This window comes from Sorex fumeus, unplaced genomic scaffold, assembly GCF_029834395.1.
Source record: "Sorex fumeus unplaced genomic scaffold, SorFum_2.1 ptg000125l, whole genome shotgun sequence".
Classification (NCBI taxonomy): Eukaryota; Metazoa; Chordata; class Mammalia; order Eulipotyphla; family Soricidae; genus Sorex; species Sorex fumeus.
Window position 1 is genome coordinate 270,264 of NW_026606182.1, and position 23,996 is coordinate 294,259.

Here is a 23,996-nt window from a genome sequence, read left to right on the forward strand (position 1 = left end):
TTCTCCTTCCAACTTTTCTGGAACCTTCGCGATCTGCCGGGAGCGCTGGTCCCTCCCGGGCTGAGCCGAGGATACACCCAGAGGCTCGGATTTCCCGACTTTTTCTTTTTTTTTTTTTTTTTTTTAAACGTCCTGTTCTAAATGGCTTTGTTTTGCCAGCTCATGTGACCACTCCCCGTCCACCCCCGCGGCGGGCGGGCCGGCGGGCGGGGCCCGGGTGTTGCAACGTCCCGGGCCCCGGGTGCTGATCAGCTGTGGGGCGCGGCCACGTGACGGCGGGCGGGGAATAAAAGGACCGCGCGGTCAACGCTGGTCACAGTCGGCGTCCCGGCCCCGAGCGAGCAGACCAGCTCCGTAGCCAGCTTCCAGGCTCCGAGCGCGCCTCTCAGCATCCCGACTCCGAGCGCGCCTCTCAGCATCCCGATCCCGAGCGCGCCTCTCAGCATCCCGACTCCGAGCGCGCATCCCAGCATCCCAGTCTCGAGCGCGCATCCCCGCGTCCAGGCACCGAGCGCGCATCCCGGCGTCCAGACTCCGAGCGCACAGCCCCGCGGCCAGCGTCCCGAGACCCCGCACAGCAGCATGGAGCACCCACAGTCCGACAGGCAAGCGCGGAGCGGCCGGGCCCTCGAGGGGGGCGGGCAGGGGCGGGCAGAGCCGGGCAGCGACGGCGCGGACGGGGCGCAGCTGCCCGGCGGCTCCGGGGCTTGGCGGCCAGGCGCTGCGCGTGCCGGGAGGGAAGATGCTTCTTGGGGAACCCCGCGCGGGTGGCCAGCGACAGAGATCTCCTTAGTGGCTAACTTATTTTTGTGTGGGGGGCAACACCTAGCCAAGCGCTCAGGGCTGACTCCTGGTTCTGCGCTCGGGGATCGCGTCTGGCGCGGCTCGGGAGTATCCCAGTGCCCGGGATCGGACCCGGGTCAGCTGCGGCCCCGAAGAGCTTTTAAACTCTTTGGCTCTAGGACTCCCGTAGTGTATCTGGGGAGTCGGCTTAGTGGTTTTCCCCGGGATGGGAAGCTGCTCTAAGCTCCGCGGGCCCCGTGACTCCTAGGTGCTGGGACGGAGTATGTAGGCACCCCCACCTCCTCCTCCACTCAGAGCCTGAGGTCAGCCCCTTTGAGCTGGCTCTCGGGCCTGGGTATTGGACCAGGGGGCGTGTGCACCCGCTGCCGTTTGACGCATTGAATCCGGGAGAGTTGTGTGCAAGGCAAGCCCCCCTCCTCCCAACAACTGTTCTGTCTGTCGGGAATCTGGTATTGGACTTTGGACTGAGTTTGGAGGGGCTGAGCGTAACCTGGAATTCCCTGGTCGTTCAGAGTCCAGATGAGAGAGAGAGAGAGAGAGAGAGAGAGAGAGAGAGAGAGAGAGAGACAGGCAGACAGACAGACAGACAGACAGAGACAGGGAGAGACAGACAGACAGACACAGAGAGAGACAGAGAGAGAGAGACACATACACACACACAGACACAGACAGAGACACAGACAGACAGAGACACAGACAGACAGAGAGAGACACAGAGAGAGACACACAGAGAGAGGCACACGGACAGAGACAGAGAGAGACACAGATAGAGACAGAGAGAGACACAGACAGAGACAGAGACACAGACAGAGACAGAGAGAGACACAGACAGAGAGACACAGACAGACAGACAGAGACACACAGACAGACAGAGACACAGACAGAGAGAGACTGTGTGTGTGTGTGTGTGTGTGTGTGTGTGTGTGTGTGTGTGTGTGTTGAATGGGCTTTGTCAGAAACCACCGTGTCTGCCCCTCTAGCTAGGGGTGCCCCCACTCCCGGCAGCATGGGGGACCCCAAGACCCCACTTTCTAGATGAGGGCTCCCCTTGGGGCTGTGGGCAGGTGGCCACCTGGCTGGGTAGCACCGAAGCTGGGCTTTTGAACCTTGATTTGTCCACCTCCTCCCCCTGAGAGCCTGCAGTTAGGAATCCGGGGATGATGTTTTTTTAAGGGATGTGGGAGAGAAGGAACAGTAGTCTGAGGGAAGTGCATACCCGGTTCCCAAGGAAGACCTTTCCTCTGCATAAACGGGAGTTACCTAGTCATTTGGGGGGGCATCCTCGGGGGCTTCTCTCTGCCTATTGCAGGGGTCACTCCCGGCATTGCATGGTGTCTTTTCGATGCTCTTTCCCTGGTCAGGAGTTTTGGTTTGTTTTTGTTAAGGGGCTGCCCTCCGCAATGCTGGGGGCTTACTCCTGGCTCAGTGCTCAGGGCTGGCTCTTGGTGGAACTTGGTGTCGTACCATAGCCGGTGCCGGGGATTAAATCTGAGTCAGCCGCAGGCAGGGCAATTGCCCCCCCTTCCCCGTATTATCTCTCTGGTGTCAGGAGTTCTTATTTTTTCTTTTGCTTTTGTTTGTTTGTTTTTTGCTTTTTGGGTCACAGCCGGCGATGCACAGGGGTTCCTCCTGGCTCTGCACTCAGGAATTACTCCTGGTGGTGCTGGGGGGGGGGGGGGGGGGGGGCGGGGCGTATAGGATGCTGGGAATCGAACCCGTGTCTACCACATATGGGGCAAAACGCCAGCTGTGCTATTGCTCTAGCCCTGGGAGTTCTTTCTTTTTAAACCCAAACCCAAACTTTTTGAATAAGCATCTCCTTACATGCGGTCCTGAAGTTTGTATTTGAACCATAGGAGAATAAAAGAAGCAACTAAAAGGCCAATCAAAGCTATTAGGATGCTACACTGGAGCAGTGTGGAACTTGGACCCTTGTGCTGACCGCTGCCCCCGTGCCCCTGCCTCCCCCCCACTCCGCCTCCACCCACATCTCTCCCTGGCCCCCTGACCCTGGATTAGCATTTTATTAACCATGCAGCCTTGGTAGGGCAATGCCCTGAGACGAGACCGCTGGCCACCTGGCCATGTGGGTGCTGGGCGTTTTCTCTGCAGAGTACCCTGAAGAAGCCTCCGTTTCTGTTTAGTTTTCCTTTCTGGGCCACACCAGCAGGGCTGACTCCTGGCTCTGCACTCAGGAATCACCCCTGGCGGTGCTCAGGGGACCCTATGGGATGCTGGGAATCGAACCCAGGTTGGCCGTGTGCAAGGCAAATGCCGTCCGTGCTGTGCTATCTTCTGGCCCCTTGTTTTGGTTTTTGGGCCACACTTGGCTGTGCTCAGGGGTTACCCCTGGCTCTGTGCTTAGGGATCACGTCTGGCGGAGCTCAGGGTGCCTTATGGCTTCACCGCGTTCCAGGCAGCCACCCAAACTTGGGCACGGACTTTCTAGCCACTGCTTGTTTGGTCAGGGTGGGGATTGTTTGACCACATCTCGCAGTATTGGGACTAACTCCCTACCGAGTGCTCTGGGAATGACTCCCTAATCAGTGCTCTGGAGAGGACTCCCTGCTCAGTGCTCAGTGGAGCCGGGAACTGTGGTGTCAGGGGTGCCACCTTGGCCTCCCGTGTGCCAGCCCTTCAGTTCTCCCTCCACCCGAGGCTTCTAAAAGGCGAGACCCCCTTCAGCTCGGCGGAGGACAGCCTGAGAGAGGAGGACAGCCCTGCTCATAGCTGTCCTCCTCTCCCTGTCCCCTCCAGCATGCGCCAGGACCTGTCGGAGGCCATGAAGGAGGCCACCAAGGAGGTGCACGTCCAGGCAGAGAACGCGGAATTCATGAAGAACTTCCAGAAGGGCCAAGTCAGCCCCAGGGGCTTTAAGGTAGGTGGCCTGGGGTCTCGGTGGGGGCAGCAGGTGGGGCTGAGTTGTAGGTCAGTGGGCTGAGTGGGGCTGGGGACCCTGGGTGTTGAGGGGCCACATAGGCCTGTCCCTGGGCATTATGCTATAGTTCAACCGTGGAGGCTCAGAGAGGGGAACCAGTGAACCAGAGGCCACACAGCAAATTCACAGCCTGCTCCAGAGTATCACGGAGGGCCAGGGGCTCTGGTCCTTTCTACGGAGCTCCTGTTTTTATTTTGGGTCACAGCCGGTGATGCTCAGGGGTTCCTCCTGGCTCTTGCACTCAGGAATTCCTCCTGGCGGTGCTCGGGGGACCATATGAGATGCCAGGGATCGAACCCGGGTCAGCCACGTGCAAGGCAAACCACTCTATCAGCTGTGCTGTTGCTCCGGCACCTCGTCTCATTTCTAAGCTCTGGGTCCACTCTCGTTCTCCTGCGTGTCCTTTTTTACCTGTCACGTGGAGAGAGCAGCTCCTTCATTTTTGTTTGGGGGGGGGAACCACACCCAGCAGTGCTTAGGAACTTTGTGCTCCCGACTCCTGGTGGTGCTCGTGGGAACGTACGTGGTACCGCCAGTGGGATGCAAAACCATGCCTTTGTACCCTGGGCTGGAGCGATAGCACAGCGGGTAGGGCGTTCACCTTACAAGCGGCCAACATGGCCGACCCGAGTTCGATTCCTCCGCCCCTCTCGGAGAGCCCGGCAAGCTACCGAGAGTATTCGATATGCCAGACACAGTAACAACAAAGTCTCCAATGGAGACGTTACTGGGCCTGCTCGAGCAAATCGACGATCAACGGGAGGGCCTTTACCTTACCTTACCTTACCTTACCTTTACTGTATTTCACGGTCACAGTCACGGTGCCTCCTGTTGTTCATCGATTTGCTCAAGCGGGCCCAGTAACGTCTCCATCGTGAGACTTGTTACTGTGTTTGGCATATTGAATACGTCACAGGAGCTTGCCAGGCTTTGCTGTGCGAGATACTCTTTGGTAGCTTGCCGGGCTCTTCGAGAGGGGCGGAGGAATAGAACCCGGCTCGTCCAGGCCGGCTGTGCACAAGGCAAATGCCCTACCGTTGTGCTATCGCCCCAGCCCAGGCCTCCATATATATATATATATATATATATATATTTTTTTTTTTTTTTTTGGAGGGGGGCTTACTCCTGACTCTGCACGCAGGGTAAAGCAAGTGCTTCCCCTGTAAAGCAAAACCCTCCCAGTAATGGGGTTCTTTTCTCTGTTCATTCATTTTGGGGCCATACCTGGTGGTGCTCGGGGCTTACTTCTGTCTCTGTTCAGGGATCACTTCCAGTGGGGCTCAGGGTACCATAGAGGTACCAGAGATTAAACTCCAGCTCAGCAACCAGCATACAAGGCACACATCCTTCCCGCTGTACTACAGCCGTGGCCCCTAGTAGAAGTATTTGAAAATTTTAAAAAATAATAATGATTGATTTAAATTAGATGGTATGGCTGGCTGGGGTTCTTGCATTGCATGGGGTGGGGGAGGGGCCTTGGGTTCTCCATCCTCCTGCACTGCATAGGCCTCTGAACACCAGTGGGAGCAAACCCCCTGTTCGGTGGGCATTGCCAGCTGTCCCTCCAGACCTGTCCCCCAGAAAAGTGTTTGAGGGCAGAGAGATAGAACAGCCGGAAGAGCGTTTGCCTTGTACGCGGCCGACCTGGGTTCGATTCCTGGCATTGCATAGGGGTCCCCTGTGCAGGAGTGATTTCTCAGTGCATGAGCCAGGAATGACCCCTGAGCCAATCAGTGTGTGCCCCCCCCCTAAAAAAAAATACCAAACCAAACCAAAACAAAACAAGTGTTTTATTTAGCAGGATAGAGGGATTTTTTAAAAAAATTTTATTTGCTTTTTTTGGGTCACACCCGGCGATGCTCAGGGGTTCCTCCTGGCTCTGCATTCAGGAATCACTCCTGGCGGTGCTCCAGGGACGCTATGGGATGCTGGGGATCGAACCTGGGTCGGCCGCGTGCAAAACAAACACCCTCGCCACTGTGCTATCCCTCCAACCCCGAGATAGAGGGATTTTAGGCTCAGCCAGCAGTTGCCTGCTGGCATCATTGAGCTGTGGGGGGTGAGGGGGAGCAGGAGGCACCCAGCTTGGGGACCCGCCCTCAGCCTGGAGAAGCCCCCCCGGGAATGCCTCACACCCGACCACTCTGGTTGCAGCTGGTGATGGCCTCGCTGTACCACATCTACGAGGCCCTGGAGGAGGAGATCGAGCGCAACAAGGACCACCCCGCCTTCAAGCCCCTCTACTTCCCCGAGGAGCTGCACCGCGGCCCTGCCCTGCGGCGCACCCTGGCCTTCTGGTACGGCCCCAACTGGCGAGAGGCCGTGGCCCCCTCCCCGGCCACCCGGCGCTATGTGCGTCGCCTGCACGAGGTGGGGCGCCGGGAGCCTGAGCTGCTGGTGGCCCACGCCTACACGCGCTACCTGGGTGACCTGTCCGGGGGCCAGACCCTGCGCAAGATCGCGCAGAAGGCGCTGGACCTGCCGGGCGACAGCGACGGCCTGGCCTTCTTCGCCTTCCCCAACATCGACAGCGCCACCAAGTTCAAGCAACTCTACCGCGCCCGCATGAATACGCTGGACATGGGCCCGGACGTCCGGCGGCGGGTCCTGGACGAGGCCAAGGCGGCCTTCCTGCTTAACATCCAGGTGAGTGCCGCCCCGGCCACTCTCGGGGGCTTGGCTTTGTCCTCCCCAACACAAACAAACATTGTCCTCCTGTTCATGATTTGCTCCAGTGGACACCAGTAAAGTCTCCTTCCTGAGACTTGTTACTGTGTTTGACATATTGAATACAATTTGTTACTGTGTTTGACATTGAATACAACTTGTTACTGTGTTTGGCATATCGAATACTTAGCAGGGAACTTGCCAGGCTTTGCCCTGCGCAGGAGATACTCTTCCAGTAGCTTGCGGGCTCTCCGAGAGGGGCGGAGGAATCGAACCTGGCTCAGCCGGGCTGGCTGCGTGCAAGGCAAACGCCCTACTGCCCTACTGTTGTGCTATCGCTCCAACCCTTGTCCTTCCCTTTTTTTTTTTTTTTTTTTTTGCTTTTTGGGTCACACCCAGCAATGCTCAGGGGTTCCTCCTGGCTCTGCACACAAAAATAACTCCTGGCGGTGCTCTGGGGACCCTATGGGATGCTGAGGATCGAACCCGGGTCGGCCGTGTGCAAGGCAATCGCCCTCCCCACTGGACTATCGCCATCACTGCAGCCCCTTTTCTCTTTTTTTTTTGGGGGGGGGCTCACCTGGCGATGCTTGGGGCTTGCTGCTGGCTCTCCGCTCAGAGATACCTCTTGCCAGGGCGTGGGGGACCCTAGGGGTTGCGTGCCTTACTGCTGTGCACTCTCCAGACCTCCAGACAGCTTCCCTCAGTCTGACCCCACATCTTGGTTCTGTGTGTTCCAGGTGTTTGACGACCTGCAGGAACTGCAGAGCCAGGACGCCGAGGACCAGGGACCAACACAGGCGCCGGGGCTGCGTCGGCGGGCCGGCAGCGGGGGGCCAGGTGAGTTGACCCGCTGGAGCCTGGCTGCCTGTCTGTTGTCCTCTGACGATGGAGCTGAGTCTGGGCAAGCGAGGCAAAAACCGCTTTCTACCTCAGTTTCCCCACCTGCAAAAGCCCGGGCGGCCAAGCTTGTTGTAGGGCACCGGCCCCTGCGGACTTGGGCCCTTGCCTTGATGTCCAGCGTGGATGCCCGAGCACTTCTGGCGGGCACCCCTGAGCACAGAGGCAGGAGTGGACCCCAGCGCTGCCGAGTGGGACCCCAAACAAGCCCCCAAGTATACACACATATATAGACAGAAGTGAGGATGGGCCCTCCCAAGCCTGAGCCCCACCTGGCTCCTTTTTTTTTTTTTTTTTAAATTTTTGCTTTTTGGGTCACACCCGACGATGCACAGGGTTACTCCTGGCTCTGCACTCAGGAATTACTCCTGGTGGTGCTTGGCGGGCCATATGGGATGCTGGGACTCGAACCCGGGTCGGCTGTGTGTAAGGCAAAAGCCCTCCCGGCTGTACAATCGCTCCATCCCCATTGCCTCTTTTCCTTGTTGGATTCCTTTGGGGCCCTTGCAGGACTCTGTGACGAGAGCCCCTCCCAGCCCCCCCCCCAAGGTGGGCTGGGGGTCTGGACTGTTTGTAGCTATCCAGCCTAGGACCCTCTGAGGGGACTCCAGGGGACACAGCCCGCTTTGGGGCTTGTGTGCGTGTGAGATATCTAGGGAAGGGGGCCTCACACCTCCCCCTGCCTCACCCAGCCTCACCCCTGCCCTGCTCCTCTGTCTGCAGCCAGTGCCTCTGGGCTATAAATTCCAGAAATTCCAGGAGCACCTCCCCCAGACTCTGCTGGCTCCGGGGTGCCCCTCGCTCCAGCTTCTGTGGAGCCTGTCATGCGTGCCCGGGTGTAGGGGACCACGTGTCCCCTGCCCCGGTGGGTTTGTGCTGGAGGGTCTGGGCTTTAGGGCAGCAGTTTCTCAGCCATGCGTGGGCCGGGCAGGAGATAGCAGGGACAGCCCAGGGCCCTTTGCTTCCTGTTTTCCAGGGACCAGGGCCAGGCTGCGTCTTTGTCTTGCACTGATCCTGGGTCCCTTCCTGTCTTCTAGGCTCCGCCCCCTCGGACACCCCCAAGGGGAAGTCGCCCCTCAGCCTCTCCCAGACGCCGCTCGTCCGCTGGGTCCTGACACTCGGCTTCCTGGTGGCCACGGTGGCCGCCGTGGGGCTCTACGCCTTGTGAGGGACACGCTCCTGCCGCTGACTCTTGCCCACCCCAGACCACCAGAGAGGGGGAGTCTCCTGGGACCCTTGGGGAGCTGAACCCCTCCCCCACCAGCCTCTCCACGCTCCGTCTCTCTGAAAAGGAAGCAGCGTCTTCACATATGGCCAGCAACATGGACTTGTGGGACAGGAGTTCTTCCTGCCCCTACACACAATCACACACACACACACGCACACACATACACACATGCTTACACACACATGTTCACATGCTTGCGCACAGACACACACACACTTAACACACTCATTCCTGCAGCAGAGCCCAGAAGACTCCGGCCCGCGGTAGCATCTCTTGAACCTCTAGACTTTGTGGGGTCTCCCTGACCTGACCTCTGCCTTGAACCGTCCGTGGGCCATGCCCATTTTTATATAAACCTGCATCGATGTTGTGTCTCCGTCTTGTTTTTGTGGAAGCCCTTTTGGATTATCAGTTTAGCCTAAGCTGGTATTTCCTTGTTTTGTTACTTTTTTTATAGGGGGGTGGTTTGGGGGGGGGGGGGGGTAGGGGCGTCTAACCTCGTGGCCTTGGTCTCTTAACTTGTGTGACATAACAATAAAGGACATTGCCTGATAGTGACTTGAAGTGTTTTTCTTGGGTTCTTGGTAGCCTTGGGGAGTCAACAGGTTCCTCCTTTTGGCTCCTTGGGAGATAAACAGAGTGTGTGGGGGGTAGGTGTGGGGTCTGGATGCTGTGAGGGTCGGGGGTGGGGCTGGCTTGCAGCAGCAGTGAGGCCGGGGAGTGTGGGTGGGTCTGCCAAAGACCCCCTCTGCCAGGCTGGGCACAGACGGCAGGAGTCCTGCATTGCAGGGCCTGGAGGGAGACACCGTACTTAGCAGCTCTGCCTTGGGGGTTCACTGCGGGGCCTCAGGAACAGGCCTCCATGCCATGTTTAGAGAAGTAGAGGAGAAACCCCCTGCCCACAGCTGGCCTCTGAGCCCACAGCTCAGAAATGAGGCATTTGTGCGGTTCCTTTTTATGGGGGGAGCAGGGTGTGAGGGGGCACGGTTGACTGTGCTCAGAGCTGACTCCTGGCTCTATGCTCAGCAGGGCTCACTCCTGGCAGGACTAGGAGGACCCTGTGAAATGGTGGGGATGGAACCTGGGTCCCCTTTTTGTCAACTGTGCGTGCCTTAAGCCCAGTGCGCTCTCTGGGGCTTGGGGTTTTTTGTTTGTTTGTTTGTTTTTTGCTTTTTTTGGGAGTCACACCCGGTGATGCTTAGGGGGTTCCTCTTGGCTCTGCACTGAGGAATTACTCCTGGCGGTGCTCGGGAGAATCGAACCCGGGTTGGCCATGTGCAAGGTAAACACCCTCCCTGCTGGGCTATTGATCCAGCCCCTGGCTTGGGGTTCTTGTGCTGTGGGGGCTTCTCCTGTTTTCTCCCTGATGCATTGTGGTTCACCTGTGGGAGCTGAATCACCGCAACCTGAAGCAGTGTTGGCAGCGTCACCCCACGGCTCAGCCCCTCATCCTTGGTGGGGTGAAAGCCCCCTAGGAAGTGTTCGGGAGAGCAGAGGGACTGCCTCTTCCCAGGACCAGGACACAGGAAGCCTTTGTCACAGGAAGTCTTTGTCCCCAGTCCAGGTGCTATCTTTTTTTTTCTCCTTTTGGGTCACACCCAGTGATGCTCCGGGGTTATTCCTGGCTCTGCACTCAGGAATTATTCCTGGCGTTGCTTGTGGGACCCTATGGAATGCCGGGGATCAAACCCAGGTAGGCCGCTTGCAAGGCAAATGCCCTACCTCCCCGCTGTGTTATCGCTCTGGCCCCAAGTCCAGGTGTTATCTTGAAGTCAGGAGCCTGAGACAAATGGTGTCTCCATAGCTGGTGGGTCATGAGGACAGGCGGTGGGGGGTTGGTTGGAGAGGGCAGAGTCAGTCTGTGTGTGTGTGTGTGTGTGTGTGTGTGTGTGTGTAGGAATCACCTAGGATCCAGCACCCCATCCTAGAGGGCTGCTTCTGAGCACTTGGGGGTGGGAATTATGGCATGGTAAAGCTCCTAGGGGGATTTCCAGATGGGGCTGGTGCGGGCAGAAATCGAGCAGCATCATTATTTATTTATTTATTTATTTATTTTTCTTTTTTGGTCACACCCGGCGATGCACAGGGGTTCCTCCTGGCTTTGCACTCAGGAATGACTTCTGGCTGTGCTCGGGGGACCCTATGGGATGCTGGGAATCGAACCCGGGTCGGCCGCATACAAGGAAAATGTCCTACCTGCTCCAGCCCCCAAATCAGACATCTTTAAGGTTCTCAGGCCGCAGGCCCCCAGTGCTCTCTCCAAGGGGCATCAGCAGTCCCTCTCGTGACATGAGGGCTGGGATGGCAGAGAAACCTTAAATTCCCCCAAATGAAAGTAGAATTTTTTTTTGGGGGGTAGGGTGGAGGGTGGTGTTCCTGTGCCACACCTGGCAGTGCTCAGGCATCACTCCTGGGGGTGCCCAGGAGCCCCTAAACAGTGCCTTGGCTTGAACCCGGGTAGACAAGGCCTTTCCCTCTCCCCTCTTCCCAGACCAGGCGGAGTCATTTCACTATGGAAAGTGAAAAAGGCTGTGGAGAGGCTGGAGTGATAGCACAGTGGGGAGGGCGTTTGCCTTGCATGTGGACAACCTGGGTTCGATTCTCAGCATCCCATAGGGTCCCCCAAGCACCGCCAGGAGTGATTCCTGAGTGCAGAGCCAGAAGTAACCCCTGTGCATTGCAGGATGTGACCCAAAAAGGGAAAAAAAAAAAAGAAAAAGAAAGAAAAAAGGCTGTGGTATGGAATTGAGATCCGTGTCTTAGAGCTTCCAGGGTGGATCAGCAGGAACGAGGACCAGATGGTGATTCAGGCCCGGCAAGGTCCACTGAGCACTGAGCCAGGAGCAACCCATGAGCACTGCCAGGTGTGGTCCACGAACAAAACAAGAAGAGCCAGTTTCAGACCCATGCACTTTTGCACGGTACAAGCACCAACGCACACTGCTACGTCAGTACCTGCGTGCGCCACCAATGACTCACACTTGGACATGGCTTCATAGACACAAATTACAGCTCTGAGGTCAGCATGTTAAAAGTCCGCTCTGTGTGCGTGCATGCGTACGTGCGTGCGTGCATGTGTGTGCGTGTGCGTGTGCGTGTGCGTGTGCGTGAGTCTGTCTGTCTGTCTGAGGGAGCAAACAGAAAGTTCTTTCCGGGCCGGCCACATAGCACAGAGTCGAAGGTGCTTGAGTTGCAAATGGCTCATCCATGATTCAATCCCTGACACCTCATGTGGTCCCCCAAGCCCTGCCAGCCCTGAGCACCTCAGGGTGTGCCCATCCTCACCCCACCTTGAAAAAGAAAAAAGTTCTTTCCAGCTCCTGTTGGTAGACTGAAGGAGGAGGAGGCAGGGCCAACCAACCAGGCGGCTCTCCTTGCCTCTCTCAAACTCTCCACTTCCGCTGCGTCTTCTCAATTTTTCTTCATTTCAGTGTTTGTTTGGCATGGGTGGGGTCACACCGGGCAGTGCTCAAGGATGTCTGAGGACCGACCCTCTGAGGGTGCTGGAGATTGCACCCAGATGGTGAAAGACCAGCACCTTCACCCTGTACTACCTCTCCAGTCATGGAGGTATCTTTCAAGCACAGTTAGGAGCCTGGGAACTGATGCCGATTTTTTTTTTTCTTTTTGGGTCACACCCGGGAATGCACAGGGGTTCCTGCTGGCTCTGCACTCAGGAATGACTCCTGGCAGTACTCGGGGGACCCTATGGGATGCTGGGAATCTAACCCAGGTCGGCCGCATGCAAAGCAAACACCCTACCCTCTGTACGATGGCTCCAGCCCCTGATGCCAATTTTTTTTTTTTGCCTTTTTGGGTCACACCTGGCGATGCACAGGGGTTACTCCTGGCTTTGCACTCAGGAATCACCCCTGGCGGTGCTCAGGGGAACATATGGGATGCTGGAAATCGAACCCGGGTTGGCCACGTGCAAGGCAAACGCCCTACCCGCTGTGCTATTGCTCCAGCCCCCAGATGCCAATTTTTAAGCACTGCCAAGAGCGCTCTCAGGATTAGGGGGGGTTAAGAAAATCCCCTCGAGGGTCTGCAGACGGCAAGGAGATGGGGGAACCCGCCTCTGGTGCCTCTGCAGTCATGGGACCCAACTTGGGGACCTGAACTTTCTGCTCCTTACGGTTTGGGGACCACACAGGGAGGGACTCAGGAGGTGATGAGAGGAGGTGATGATGGGAGGTGCCAGGGGGACCATCTGGGGTGCAGGGGGTCGCAGGGCCCGGTGCTATCTCTCTGAGCCCAGGACCTAAAAGTCCCAAACCCCACCTCCCAGTTATTCCAAGCCTGGGGCTCTGACAATGGCCTGGGAAACTTCTCTCTCCAACCCCCCAAATCTTTTTTTTTTTTCTTTTTGGTCACACCCGGCAATGCACAGGAGTTACTCCTGGTTCATGCACTCAGGAATTACTCCTGGGGGTGCTCGGGGTGACCATATGGGTTGCTGGGAATCGAACCTAGGTCGGCTGCGTGCAAGGCAAATGCCCTAGCCGCTGTGCTATTGCTCCAGCCCCTCCAACCCCCCCAAATCTTAATTTTTATTTATTTTTCTTATTTTCCAGGATGAATCAGCAGGAACGAGGGCCAGATTTCTATTCAAGCCCTGCGTGGTCCGCTGAGCACTGAGCCAGGAACGGCCCCTGAGCATTGTCCCAAATCTCTCTGCACCTCAAATCTTAATTTTTTTTTTTTCTTTTTGGGTCACCCCTGGCGACACTCAGAGGTTATTCCTGGCTCTGCAGTCAGGAGTTACTCCTGGCGGTGCCCAGGGGACCCTATGGGATGCTGGGAATAGAACCCGGGTCGGCTGCGTGCAAGGAAAACGCCCTAATCCGCTATGCTATTGCTCCAGCCCCCAAATCTTAATTTTTATTTATTTTTGTCTTTCTGGGCCACACCCGGCGGTGCTCGGGGCCGGGTCGCGGGGGCTGGGGGGAGAGGACCCTCCCCCGGGATGCCGGGGCGTTGAGCCCACGTTGCCCCGCTGCAACCCCGCGCCATCTTTCGCCCCGCGCTACTTCCGCCCCGAAGTTTCGCGCCAAATCAAAATGGAGCCCGGAAGGAGCCCGGGCGTGACGTCACGCGCCTCTCAGCCAATCCGCGCCCAGCGGGCCGCCGGGGAGGCGGGGCGGGCGGGCGGCCGACGGCCCAATGGCAGGCGGCGGAGCCCGAGCCGACCAATCAGAGAGACGCTCGGGGGCGGGGCCGGGCGTTTTCCCGCGAAAACCGGCGGCGGCTGCAGAAGGACGCGGCGCGGGTCCGGTGGCGGGTCCCGTGCGTCCGCTGCTGCAGCTTCCCGGGCTCGCTGTGCTCCAGGCGCGCCGTCATGTCGGGCTTCGACGATCCGGGCATCTTCTACAGCGACAGCTTCGGCGGCGACTCCGCGGCCGACGACAGTCAGGCCCGCAAGTCGCAGCTGCAGCGGCGCTTCAAGGAGTTCCTGCGGCAGTACCGGGTGGGCACGGACCGCACCGGCTTCTCCTTCAAGTACAGGTGGGCGCGGGCTTGGTGCCCAGCATGGGCTTGTCCACTTGGCGCCCAGCATGGGCTTGTCCACTAGATACCCGGCGTGGGCTTGTCCACTTGATGCCCAGCGTAGGCTTGTCCACTTGGCGCCCAGCATGGGCTTGTCCACTAGATACCCGGCGTGGGCTTGTCCACTAGATGCCCAGCGTAGGCTTGTCCTCTAGATGCCCAGCATGGGCTTGTCCCCTGGGCGCCTGGCGCGGGCTTGGTGCCCATCATGGGCTTGTCCACTTGGTACCCAGCATGGGCTTGTCCACTTGGTGCCCAGCATGGGCTTGTCCAGTAGATACCCGGCGTGGTCTTCTCCACTAGATGCCCGGCATGGGCTTGTCCACTTGGTGCCCGGCATGGGCTTGTCCACTTGATACCTGGTGTGGGCTTGTCCACTTGATGCCCAGCATAGGCTTGTCCACTTGATGCCTGGCATACGCTTGTCCACTAGATGCCCGGCATGGGCTTGTCCACTTGATGCCCAGCATAGGCTTGTCCACTTGATGCCCGGCATGGGCTTGTCCACTTGATGCCCAGCATACGCTTGTCCACTAGATGCCCGGCATGGGCTTGTCCACTTGATGCCCAGCGTAGGCTTGTCCACCTGATACCCGGCGTGGGCTTGTCCACTTGATGCCTGGCATGGGCTTGTCCACTGGGTACCCAGTGTGGGTTTGTCCACTAGATACCCGGCGTGGGCTTGTCCACTTGATGCCCAGCATAGGCTTGTCCACTTGATGCCTGGCATGGGCTTGTCCACTTGGTGCCCAGCATGGGCTTGTCCACTAGATACCCGGTGTGGGCTTGTCCACTTGATGTCCAGCGTAGGCTTGTCCACTTGATGCCCAGCGTAGGCTTGTCCACCTGATACCCGGCGTGGGCTTGTCCACTCGATGCCTGGCATGGGCTTGTCCACTGGGTACCCAGTGCGGGTTTGTCCACTTGGCATCCAACCTGGGCTTATCCACTTGGTACCAGCTCAGGCTTGTCCATTTGACACGCTGCTTGGGTTTGTCCACTTGGCACCCAGAGTGGGTTTGTCGATCTGGCTCGCAGCATGGGCTTGTTCCACTTGGTATCCAACCTGGGTTTGTCCATTTGACACCCAGCGTGGGCATGTCCATCTGGCGGCACCCGGCGTGGACTTGTCCATTTGACACCCAACATGAGTTCTTTGACACCAGCGTGGGTTTGGGTTTGTCAACTTGGCCCCTAACATTCACCTGATGGAACCCCGGGGAGCCAAATTTGGGTGCCCACCTCCCGTACCTCTCACCGCCCCCCCCGGCTTTGGGGCCACAGCTGATGGCCTGGGATTTGGGGCTACTCCTCGCCCAGTGCTCAGGGGTCACTCCTTGGTGTGATCTGGGGTGCTGGGGATGGAGCCCTCAGTAGCAGGCAAGGCAAGTACCCGAGCCCCGGGACCATCTCGTCCGCCCTAAGTTCTTTCCGAATTCCTTGGTTTCACCCGACAGTGCTCAGGGGTCACTCCCGGCCCTTGGGCTGAGTGCCAGCGATGGCCCGTGGTGTTGCCCCTGCCCGCAGTGTGTAAGACAAACGCCTTAACTCCGGGAACTCTCTCTCCAGCCAGCCCTCTGGCTCCTTGTCCTGGTCTTGTGGGTGTCAATGATGAGTCTTCCCTTCCTGGGAACGTCCCTCGTAGTTCTGCAGAGTCATGGTCCTTGGGAGCGCAGGGGGGTGGGCAGGGGGGTGGGGTGGTGGCCGGGGTTTTACTCACTTCTTCCTGCTCATCATGCAGCAGGAATGCCGGGTGCCTGCCAGCTGTCTGCCAGACTTGGTCCTGACTGCTTCTTAGTTGAGTGACCTCCAAGCCAGGGTCTCTCTGACCGTTGGAGAAACTGGCGTATCACTTTTTTTTTTTTTTAATCTTTTTGGGTCACATCCGACAATGCACAGGGGTTACTCCTGGCTTTGCACTCAGGAATTACTCCTGGCGGTGCTCGGGGGACGCTATGGGATGCTGGGAATCGAATCCGTGTTGGTCGTGTGCAAGGCAAACGCCCTCCCCGCTGGGCTCTCGCTCCAGCCCTGTACTTCTTTCAAAAGAGAGCCGGAGGACAAAAAACAAAAGCGGAAAAAAAAAAAAGAAAAAAAACGAGCCAGGTTTGGTCCTCAGCACCCCGTACCCTCCAGGAGTGATGGCTGTGACCAGGAGTGAGCCCTGAGCACAGAGGGTTTGGCACAAAAATAAAAAATAAAAATAAAAAATAAGAAGCGGGGGGCTGGAGCAATAGCACAGTGGGTAGGGCGTTTGCCTTGCACACAGCCAACATGGCCGACACAAGAAAAATCCTTGAGTGTGGCGCCTCTGAGCCCTCCCCTGCTCTTTCTTGGGTCTGGGGGATGAGGTTGGGGGGCGGGCAGGCACCCCTAAGCCTGTGCGCGCGCTCCCCGCAGGGATGAGCTGAAGCGCCATTACAACCTGGGCGAGTACTGGGTGGAGGTGGAGCTGGAGGACCTGGCCAGCTTCGACGAGGACCTGGCCGACCACCTGTACAAGCAGCCGGCCGAGCACTTGCAGCTGGTGAGTGCGGGAGTCCTGGGCGGGCGGGCGGGGTGGGCCGGTCCTCCCTCTCTCCCTCCCTCCCTTCCCTGGATGCTGAAAGCCCGCCCCTCTCCCGCCCACCGGCAGCTGGAGGAGGCCGCCAAGGAGGTGGCCGACGAGGTGACCCGGCCCCGGCCCAGCGGCGAGGAGGTATTGGAGGACATCCAGGTCATGCTCAAGTCCGACGCCAGCCCGTCGGGCATCCGCAGCCTCAAGGTGGGTCTGGGTCCCCCTGCGGTGCGTCCTCCCCCACCCCAGGAGCTGGCAAGGGGTGCAGGATGATCTGGGCAGCCGTCACACGGCTCCTGGGGACCTTCAGGAGGGAGGGTGGGCCTGAGGGAAGCCAGCCTGGTCACTGAGATGGGGACACACCAAGCTTGGTGGCCAGGCGCCATCCAGCCAATGATCTTTTTCTTTTTTTTTTTTTTTTTGCTTTTTGGGTCATGCCCGGTGATGCTCAGGGGTTACTCCTGGCTCTGCACTAAGGAATTACTCCTTGCGGTGCTCAGGGGACCATATGGGATGTGGGGATTCGAACCTGGGTGGGCTACGTGCAAGGCAAACGCCCTACCCGCTGTGCTATCACTCCAGCCCCCCCAGTCTTTTTTTTTTTTTCTCTTTGTGGGTCACAACCAGCGATGCTCAGGGGTCCCTCCTGGCTCTGCGCTCAGGAATCACTCCTGGCAGGGCTCGGGGGACCCCTATGGGATGCTGGGATCGAACCTGAGTTGGTGGGAGGCGAACGTCTTCCCCGCTGTCCTGCATCTCTGGCCCCTGACTTGTCCTTTGTTGCTATTGGGCCACTCCTGGCTGTGCACGGGGATCCCTCCGGGCTCCGGGGACCACATGGGGCACTGGGGATGGAGCCTGGGTCAGCTGCGCCAGAGGCCAGCCCCGACCCACCGGTGTCCTCCCTCAGCCCCGTGCTTGGCTGGCCTCCCAGGGGGGCTGCGGCAGCTGTTATGAGAGGGTCCCCCGGTGTGGGGCCGTGGGGCATCAGGCCGCACCCCTTGGAGCACCCAGTACCCCGCACCTGCCCACGTGGCCACGTGAGTGATGAATGTCCCTCCCCCCTCCCCCACCACCCTGTGCCTCCTGCAGTCAGACACCATGTCGCACCTGGTGAAGATCCCGGGCATCATCATCGCCGCCTCTGCCATCCGTGCCAAGGCCACGCGCATCGCCATCCAGTGCCGCGGCTGCCGGAACACCCTCCCCAACATTGCCTTGCGGCCCGGCCTGGAGGGCTATGCCCTGCCCCGGAAGTGTAACTCGTGCGTGTGGGGGGGGATGGGAACTGTGGAGAGGGGTCCTGCTGCCCTCCCCCAGCCGTGGGTTCCCAGAGCCACCCCTGTGACCCTCTTCTCCCCCTCCCCCCCTCCAGGGAGCAGGCTGGGCGCCCCAAGTGCCCGCTGGACCCCTACTTCATCATGCCCGACAAGTGCAAGTGCGTGGACTTCCAGACCCTGAAGCTGCAGGAGCTGCCCGACGCTGTGCCCCACGGCGAGATGCCCCGACACATGCAACTCTATTGCGACCGGTGCGCCAGTGGCCCCTAGGGCTCCCCTGGGGCGGGTGGGGGGGTCCCAGCGCCCCAGGGAGCCTCCTCCCAGTCCAGGGCCTCCCGGGAAGGGGCCACCTCGGGTCCAGGCATAGGGCCCGGAAACCCCAGCTGACCCGCATGCAGCCCGGATGAGGGCAGGGTCCCGTCAGGGGGCGTTTCCTCAGTGAGCCTGGCTGCCTGACAGTGGCCCCGAGCTGCGGTCAGCACAGTGCCTTGTACCTCGGGAACGCTGGGTGGGGTTTGGACATCTGCCCAGGTGGGGGAGAAGGTCCTCCACTAGCAGGAATGGTGACGGGTGGGCACGCGGGTGCCGGGGCTTAGTGACCTCGTGGGGTCAGAGGTGGACCCGCCCCTCCAGACTCCAGGAGGTGCAGTGGTCGGTGCTGGGGTGGTGCAGGGAGTGGTCTCGGCCTCTGTGGCCGCTTACGGGGAGTGGGAGGTGCAGGGACGGAGGGACAGAGCAGCCAGGGGGTGGCCCTGGGAGGGGCAGGATAGACACGTGGCTCCTGAGGGCGGTGCCATGGTGCTGGCTGACGGCGGGGTCCTCAGCATCGACGAGTTCGACAAGGTCAGGGCCAGGGCCAGGTGGTGGCCGAAAGGTGGGTGGCACTGGGTGGGTGTCAGGCAGCAAGGGGGCTCCTGCCCCCGGCTCACCACCCGCCCCCACCGGCCCGACAGGTACCTGTGCGACAAGGTAGTCCCCGGGAATAGGGTCACCATCATGGGCATCTACTCCATCAAGAAGTTCGGCCTGACGTCTGGCCGGGGCCGCGACCGTGTGGGCGTGGGCATCCGCAGCTCCTACATCCGGGTCCTGGGCATCCAGGTGGACACAGACGGCTCCGGTGAGTCGGCCCGGCTCTCCCCCTCGCCTGTGTCCCGAGTCGGGTAGGGGGGACGTGCGTGGTGCTGTGAGCTCCCCCGACACTGGCGTGGTCTCCCCCGCAGGCCGCAGCTTCACGGGGGCCGTGACCCCGCAGGAGGAGGAGGAGTTCCGGCGCCTGGCCGCCCAGCCCAATGTCTACGAGGCCATCTCCAGGAGCATCGCCCCCTCCATCTTCGGGGGGATGGACATGAAGAAGGCCATTGCCTGCCTGCTCTTCGGGGGCTCGCGCAAGAGGTGGGGGGGGGGGGGTCCCGGGCTCCTGGGCTCACTTACCTGTTGCCGTCCCGGCCAGGGGCTGGTTTGCTCCTTGCTGGCTGGGGCCCGGCCCCGGCGAACGATGAGCGTGTGTCTCACACACAGGCCCTGGGGAGGGGCTGCAGCCCCCCCGGGCCCCGCTCGGGCATCCCCCTGTCTGCTAGCTCAGACCCCCAGTTTCCCTTTTTCAGCCCTGGGGCCAGCCTGGCCGCTGTCCCTCCAGGGCTGGGTGGCCCTAGAGCCCGGCCCTGACCGGGTGGCGGCTATTGGGGGCCGAGGGTTACCCCCCTCACCTGCCTGTCTGCTCTCCACCAGGCTGCCCGACGGACTCACCCGCCGAGGTGACATCAACCTGCTGATGCTGGGGGACCCCGGCACAGCCAAGTCGCAGCTGCTGAAGTTCGTGGAGAAGTGCTCGCCCATTGGGGTGTGTTTCCCCCCCTCCGTCCATCCTCGGTCCTTCCCCTTCCTCCTGCTCACCCTTTCCGCCTCATCCCTCTCTCTGTTGGCTTTTGTACCGCACCCAGCAGTATTCAAGGGTCCCTCCTGGTGGGGTCAGGGGGGACCCTGTGGGATAGCCAGAGATGGAACCTGGGTCAGCCACTTGCAAGGCAGATGCCCTCCCAGCTCGGCTCACACCCTGGCCCCTGTGAGTTGGGCTGGGTGTGTGTGGCCTCCGGGGACTCCCGTGGCTGTGCCTCCTTGGGGGTGACTTGTCAGCCTGGGGGTCACCGCGGGGCTGACCCGGCGCGTGCGTGGCCCCCAGGTGTACACGTCCGGGAAGGGCAGCAGTGCTGCCGGCCTGACGGCCTCGGTCATGAGGGACCCCGCATCCCGCAGCTTCATCATGGAGGGCGGTGCCATGGTGCTGGCTGATGGCGGGGTCGTCTGCATCGACGAGTTCGACAAGGTCAGGGCCAGGGCCAGGTGGTGGCCGAAAGGTGGGTGGCACTGGGTGGGTGTGATCCCCGGGGGTACCGGGGTGGGTCGCCCCGGCCCGCTTGCTCGGGCGGCACTGTCAGCTGTGACCCAGGCTCGGGGCCTCATGGACGGTTGCTGGTCCCCCTGCAGATGCGAGAGGATGACCGGGTGGCCATCCACGAGGCCATGGAGCAGCAGACCATCTCCATTGCCAAGGTGAGCGCTGGGGCGGGGCGGGGCGGGGCTGGGGTGGTGGGGTGGGGCCAGGCCTGGGGGTGTGGTTGGGGCGGGGCTGTGATCGGGGGGGCGGGGCCAGGGCTGGGAGTGTGGCTGGGGTGGGACCAGGGGAGAGGGTGGGGCCAGGGAAGAGGGGGCGGGGCTGGGGCTATGGGGCGTGGCCAGGACTGGGAGTGGCAGGTGGTGGGGCGGGACCAGGGCAGAGGGGGCGGGGCTGTGACCGAGGGGGCGGGGCCAGGGCTGGGAGTGTGGCAGGTGGTGGGGCGGGACCAGGGAAGAGGGGGCGGGGCTGGGACTGAGGGGGCGGGGCCAGGGCTGGGAGTGTGGCAGGTAGTGGGGCAGGACCAGGGAAGAGGGTGGGGCTGGGGCAGAGGGGGCGGGGTTGGGGCTATGGGGCGTGGCCAGGACTGGGAGTGGCAGGTGGTGGGGCGGGACCAGGGAAGAGGGGGCGGGGCCAGGGCTGGGAGTGTGGCAGGTGGTGGGGCGGGACCAGGGAAGAGGGGGCGGGGCTGGGGCTGTGGGGCGGGGCTTTGACCGAGGGGCAGGGCCAGGGCTAGGAGTGTGGCAGGTAGTGGGGCAGGACCAGGGAAGAGGGTGGGGCTGGGGCAGGAGGTGTGGCCATGGGGCAGGGCAGGGGTGTGGGTGCAGGGCTGGGGGTGGGGCCTGGGACAGCCCGGAACAGAGGGGCTGGGGCAGGAGTGTGGTCATGGGGCAGGGCGGGTCCTGGGGGCGGGGCTGAGGCAGGGGTGTGGCCTGGGGCGAGGGCGGGGCCCGCAGTCCCGCCCCCATCGCCTCCTCTTGCTGCTCCTGCTACAGGCTGGCATCACCACCACCCTCAACTCCCGCTGCTCAGTCCTGGCCGCGGCCAACTCGGTGTTCGGGCGCTGGGACGACACCAAGGGCGAGGACAACATCGACTTCATGCCCACCATCCTGTCGCGCTTCGACATGATCTTCATCGTCAAGGACGAGCACAACGTGGAGCGGGACGTGGTGCGTGGGCCGCGCGGGGCGGGTGCGGGGCCGGCTGGGGGCGGCCAGGATGGCTGGTGGGTCCCGGCTCTGTGGCGCTGGCCTTTCTCCCTCTGTGTCCCCCTCGTTGCTCCAGGTGGGAGGCCGGGAGGGCCTGGACGCCCTGTCAGCCCGTCCCAGGCTGCTGACCCCTGGGGCTGTGTCTCCCCCCTGCCCCTACCCCAGATGCTGGCCAAGCACGTCATGACTCTGCACGTGAGCGCTATGACGCAGACCCAGGCCGTGGAGGGCGAGATCGACCTGGCCAAGCTGAAGAAGTTCATCGCCTACTGCCGCGCGTGAGTCCCACCCTCTGCCGCCCGCCGGGCGCGGGTGCCTCAGTTTTCCCGCCTCGCAGCTGGGAGGTGGTGGCGTGGCTGTTGCACGGGGCGGGTGCGTGGTGGTCGTGCTTGCATCCGTGGTGCCTCAGTTTCCCCGCCTTGCAGCTGAGAGGCGGTGGCGTGGGGCATTGCACGACTCTGAGGCGAGGGCGGGTGCGTGGCGGTTGTGCCTGCATATGGTGCCTCAGTTTCCCCACCTCCTAGCTGAGAGGCGGTGGCGTGGGGCATTGCACGGCTCCCGGGCGAGGGTGGGTGTGTGTGATGACGGTGCTCGCGGCCCGTCCCGGTACTCGCCCGTCCCGGGGTGGCTGCCCCAGGACACCCACTGGCCTCACCGGCTGCTGCCCTACCTACCGTCCGCAGGAAGTGCGGCCCCCGGCTGTCGGCGGCGGCCGCGGAGAAGCTGAAGAACCGCTACATCCTCATGCGCAGCGGGGCCCGGCAGCACGAGCGGGACGCCGACCGCCGCTCCAGCATCCCCATCACCGTGCGGTGAGCACCGGGGCGCGGGGCGGGCTTGGGTCTCCCTGACCGGAAGGGGCGGGGGGCAGCAGGACTGAGCCCCCCACCCTGTCCACCCGTCCCTCCCCCCCACCCCCCAGGCAGCTGGAGGCCGTCGTGCGCATCGCCGAGGCCCTCAGCAAGATGAAGCTGCAGCCCTTCGCCACCGAGGCGGACGTGGAGGAGGCGCTGAGGCTCTTCCAGGTGTCCACGTTGGACGCCGCCCTGTCCGGCACGCTGTCGGGTGAGCAGGACAGCGGGGCCTGTTGGGAGGGGAGCAGGTGGCGGGCCGGGGCTTCGTATGGGAGCTGGTCACTCCCCTTGGACCAGATCCCTGGTCCCCCCCTGCGACTTGCCGGCCCTTGGGTGGGTGTCGAGGGGCAGAGCTGGCCTGCGGCCTCCCACCTCAGCGCCCGCTTGGTGTCCTGCCCGCAGGCGTGGAGGGTTTCACCAGCCAGGAGGACCAGGAGATGCTGAGCCGCATTGAGAAGCAGCTCAAGCGCCGCTTCGCCATCGGCTCGCAGGTGTCGGAGCACAGCATCCTCCAGGACTTCGCCAAGCAGGTGGGCGCCGGCCCCGGGGCGGGGCAGTGTGTGACTCTCTCCCGGTGGGTGATGAGGCTGGGGGAGCGAGGGGGCCGGGCTGGGGTGGGCTGCCTGCAGCGAGGTCCCGTCCGTCCCGCAGAAGTACCCGGAGCACGCCATCCTCAAGGTCCTGCAGCTGATGCTCCGGCGCGGCGAGCTCCAGCACCGCATGCAGCGCAAGGTCCTGTATCGCCTCAAGTAGCCGCTGGCCCCGCCCCCGCCGCCGGCCCCGCCTCCTGCCCCGCCCCCGTCTCGGGCCACGCCCCCTGCCCCGCCCCCGGGGAGGGCGCTGCCCGCGCCTGATAATAAAAACTCAGTCCCTTATAATAAAGTCACCGTTTGTTTGTTTGGGCGGCTGGGCGTCCCGTTCCTGTGCTATGCTCTGGGCTGCCTGCGCCTTTCTCGGTTGCCGCCTTCCCCCTGGGACCCCCGAGCCACCCGGCCGCCTCTGCTTGGAGCCAGCCAGGAAAATTGTGACCAAGTGGCCTTCGGCTGCTGGGCCTTTTACCAACAGAATCGGACTTCGTGGGGCAAAGCCATCAATGAGCCGGAGCCAGAGTTGCCCCGAGACTTGGGACCCTCAGCGGTGTCCCTAGTGTCAGCTCGGGGGCAGGAGTGTCCCCCCTCCCCCACAGGGGAACGCTTGGAGGCACGCAGGGGCCCCAGGGAATGACGTCACGGGCGCTGATGCCACTGTACCCTTCGCAGCTCAGGGGTTTTCCTGGGCAGGGCACACTTTGTGTGTCTGAGCCAGCCGCCTTGAGGGGCCTGGGAAACCAAGGCGGGAGCACTGAGCCCAGGGGGTCAGACGCCCACGTGTGGGGGCCTCCACCCGCTTTGCTAGCTCTGGTCCAAGCCCCCTTTTCTCCCCGGGTAGTCATCCAAAGGGAGGTGATGCAGGTTGAGAGAGAGGAGAGAGAAGGGGATTCCTCGGGCGCCCCCTCCTGGTCCTCACACCCCTGGTGGCCGAGGCGTGTTTTTGTCAATGACAAAGCTGGTATCTGGGGTTTCAGTCTCCCATATGGTGCCCATATGGTGCCAGGTATGGCCCCAAATCCATCTGA

At 61.3% G+C, this 23,996-nt stretch overlaps 2 protein-coding genes across 2 annotated transcripts; both read left to right on the forward strand.

Annotated features, from left to right (window-relative positions):
• The first annotated feature begins 332 nt into the window (after positions 1 to 332).
• On the forward strand, positions 333 to 9,011 carry HMOX1 (heme oxygenase 1). The gene is made up of 5 exons (XM_056137527.1): positions 333 to 605; positions 3,562 to 3,682; positions 5,897 to 6,388; positions 7,150 to 7,249; positions 8,347 to 9,011. Exons 1-5 carry the CDS (start codon positions 583 to 585, stop codon positions 8,475 to 8,477), a joined length of 867 nt encoding a protein of 288 aa, XP_055993502.1. The 5' UTR covers positions 333 to 582; the 3' UTR covers positions 8,478 to 9,011.
• A 4,860-nt stretch (positions 9,012 to 13,871) lies between these two features.
• Positions 13,872 to 23,145, forward strand: MCM5 (minichromosome maintenance complex component 5). The gene is made up of 16 exons (XM_056137524.1): positions 13,872 to 14,042; positions 16,485 to 16,611; positions 16,720 to 16,848; positions 17,734 to 17,906; positions 18,017 to 18,172; positions 18,875 to 19,041; positions 19,145 to 19,316; positions 19,653 to 19,764; positions 20,104 to 20,247; positions 20,409 to 20,474; positions 21,312 to 21,488; positions 21,693 to 21,805; positions 22,211 to 22,339; positions 22,450 to 22,592; positions 22,784 to 22,911; positions 23,033 to 23,145. The coding sequence occupies exons 1-16, from the start codon at positions 13,876 to 13,878 to the stop codon at positions 23,132 to 23,134; spliced, it is 2,205 nt and encodes a 734-aa protein (XP_055993499.1). The 5' UTR covers positions 13,872 to 13,875; the 3' UTR covers positions 23,135 to 23,145.
• Positions 23,146 to 23,996: the final 851 nt, after the last annotated feature.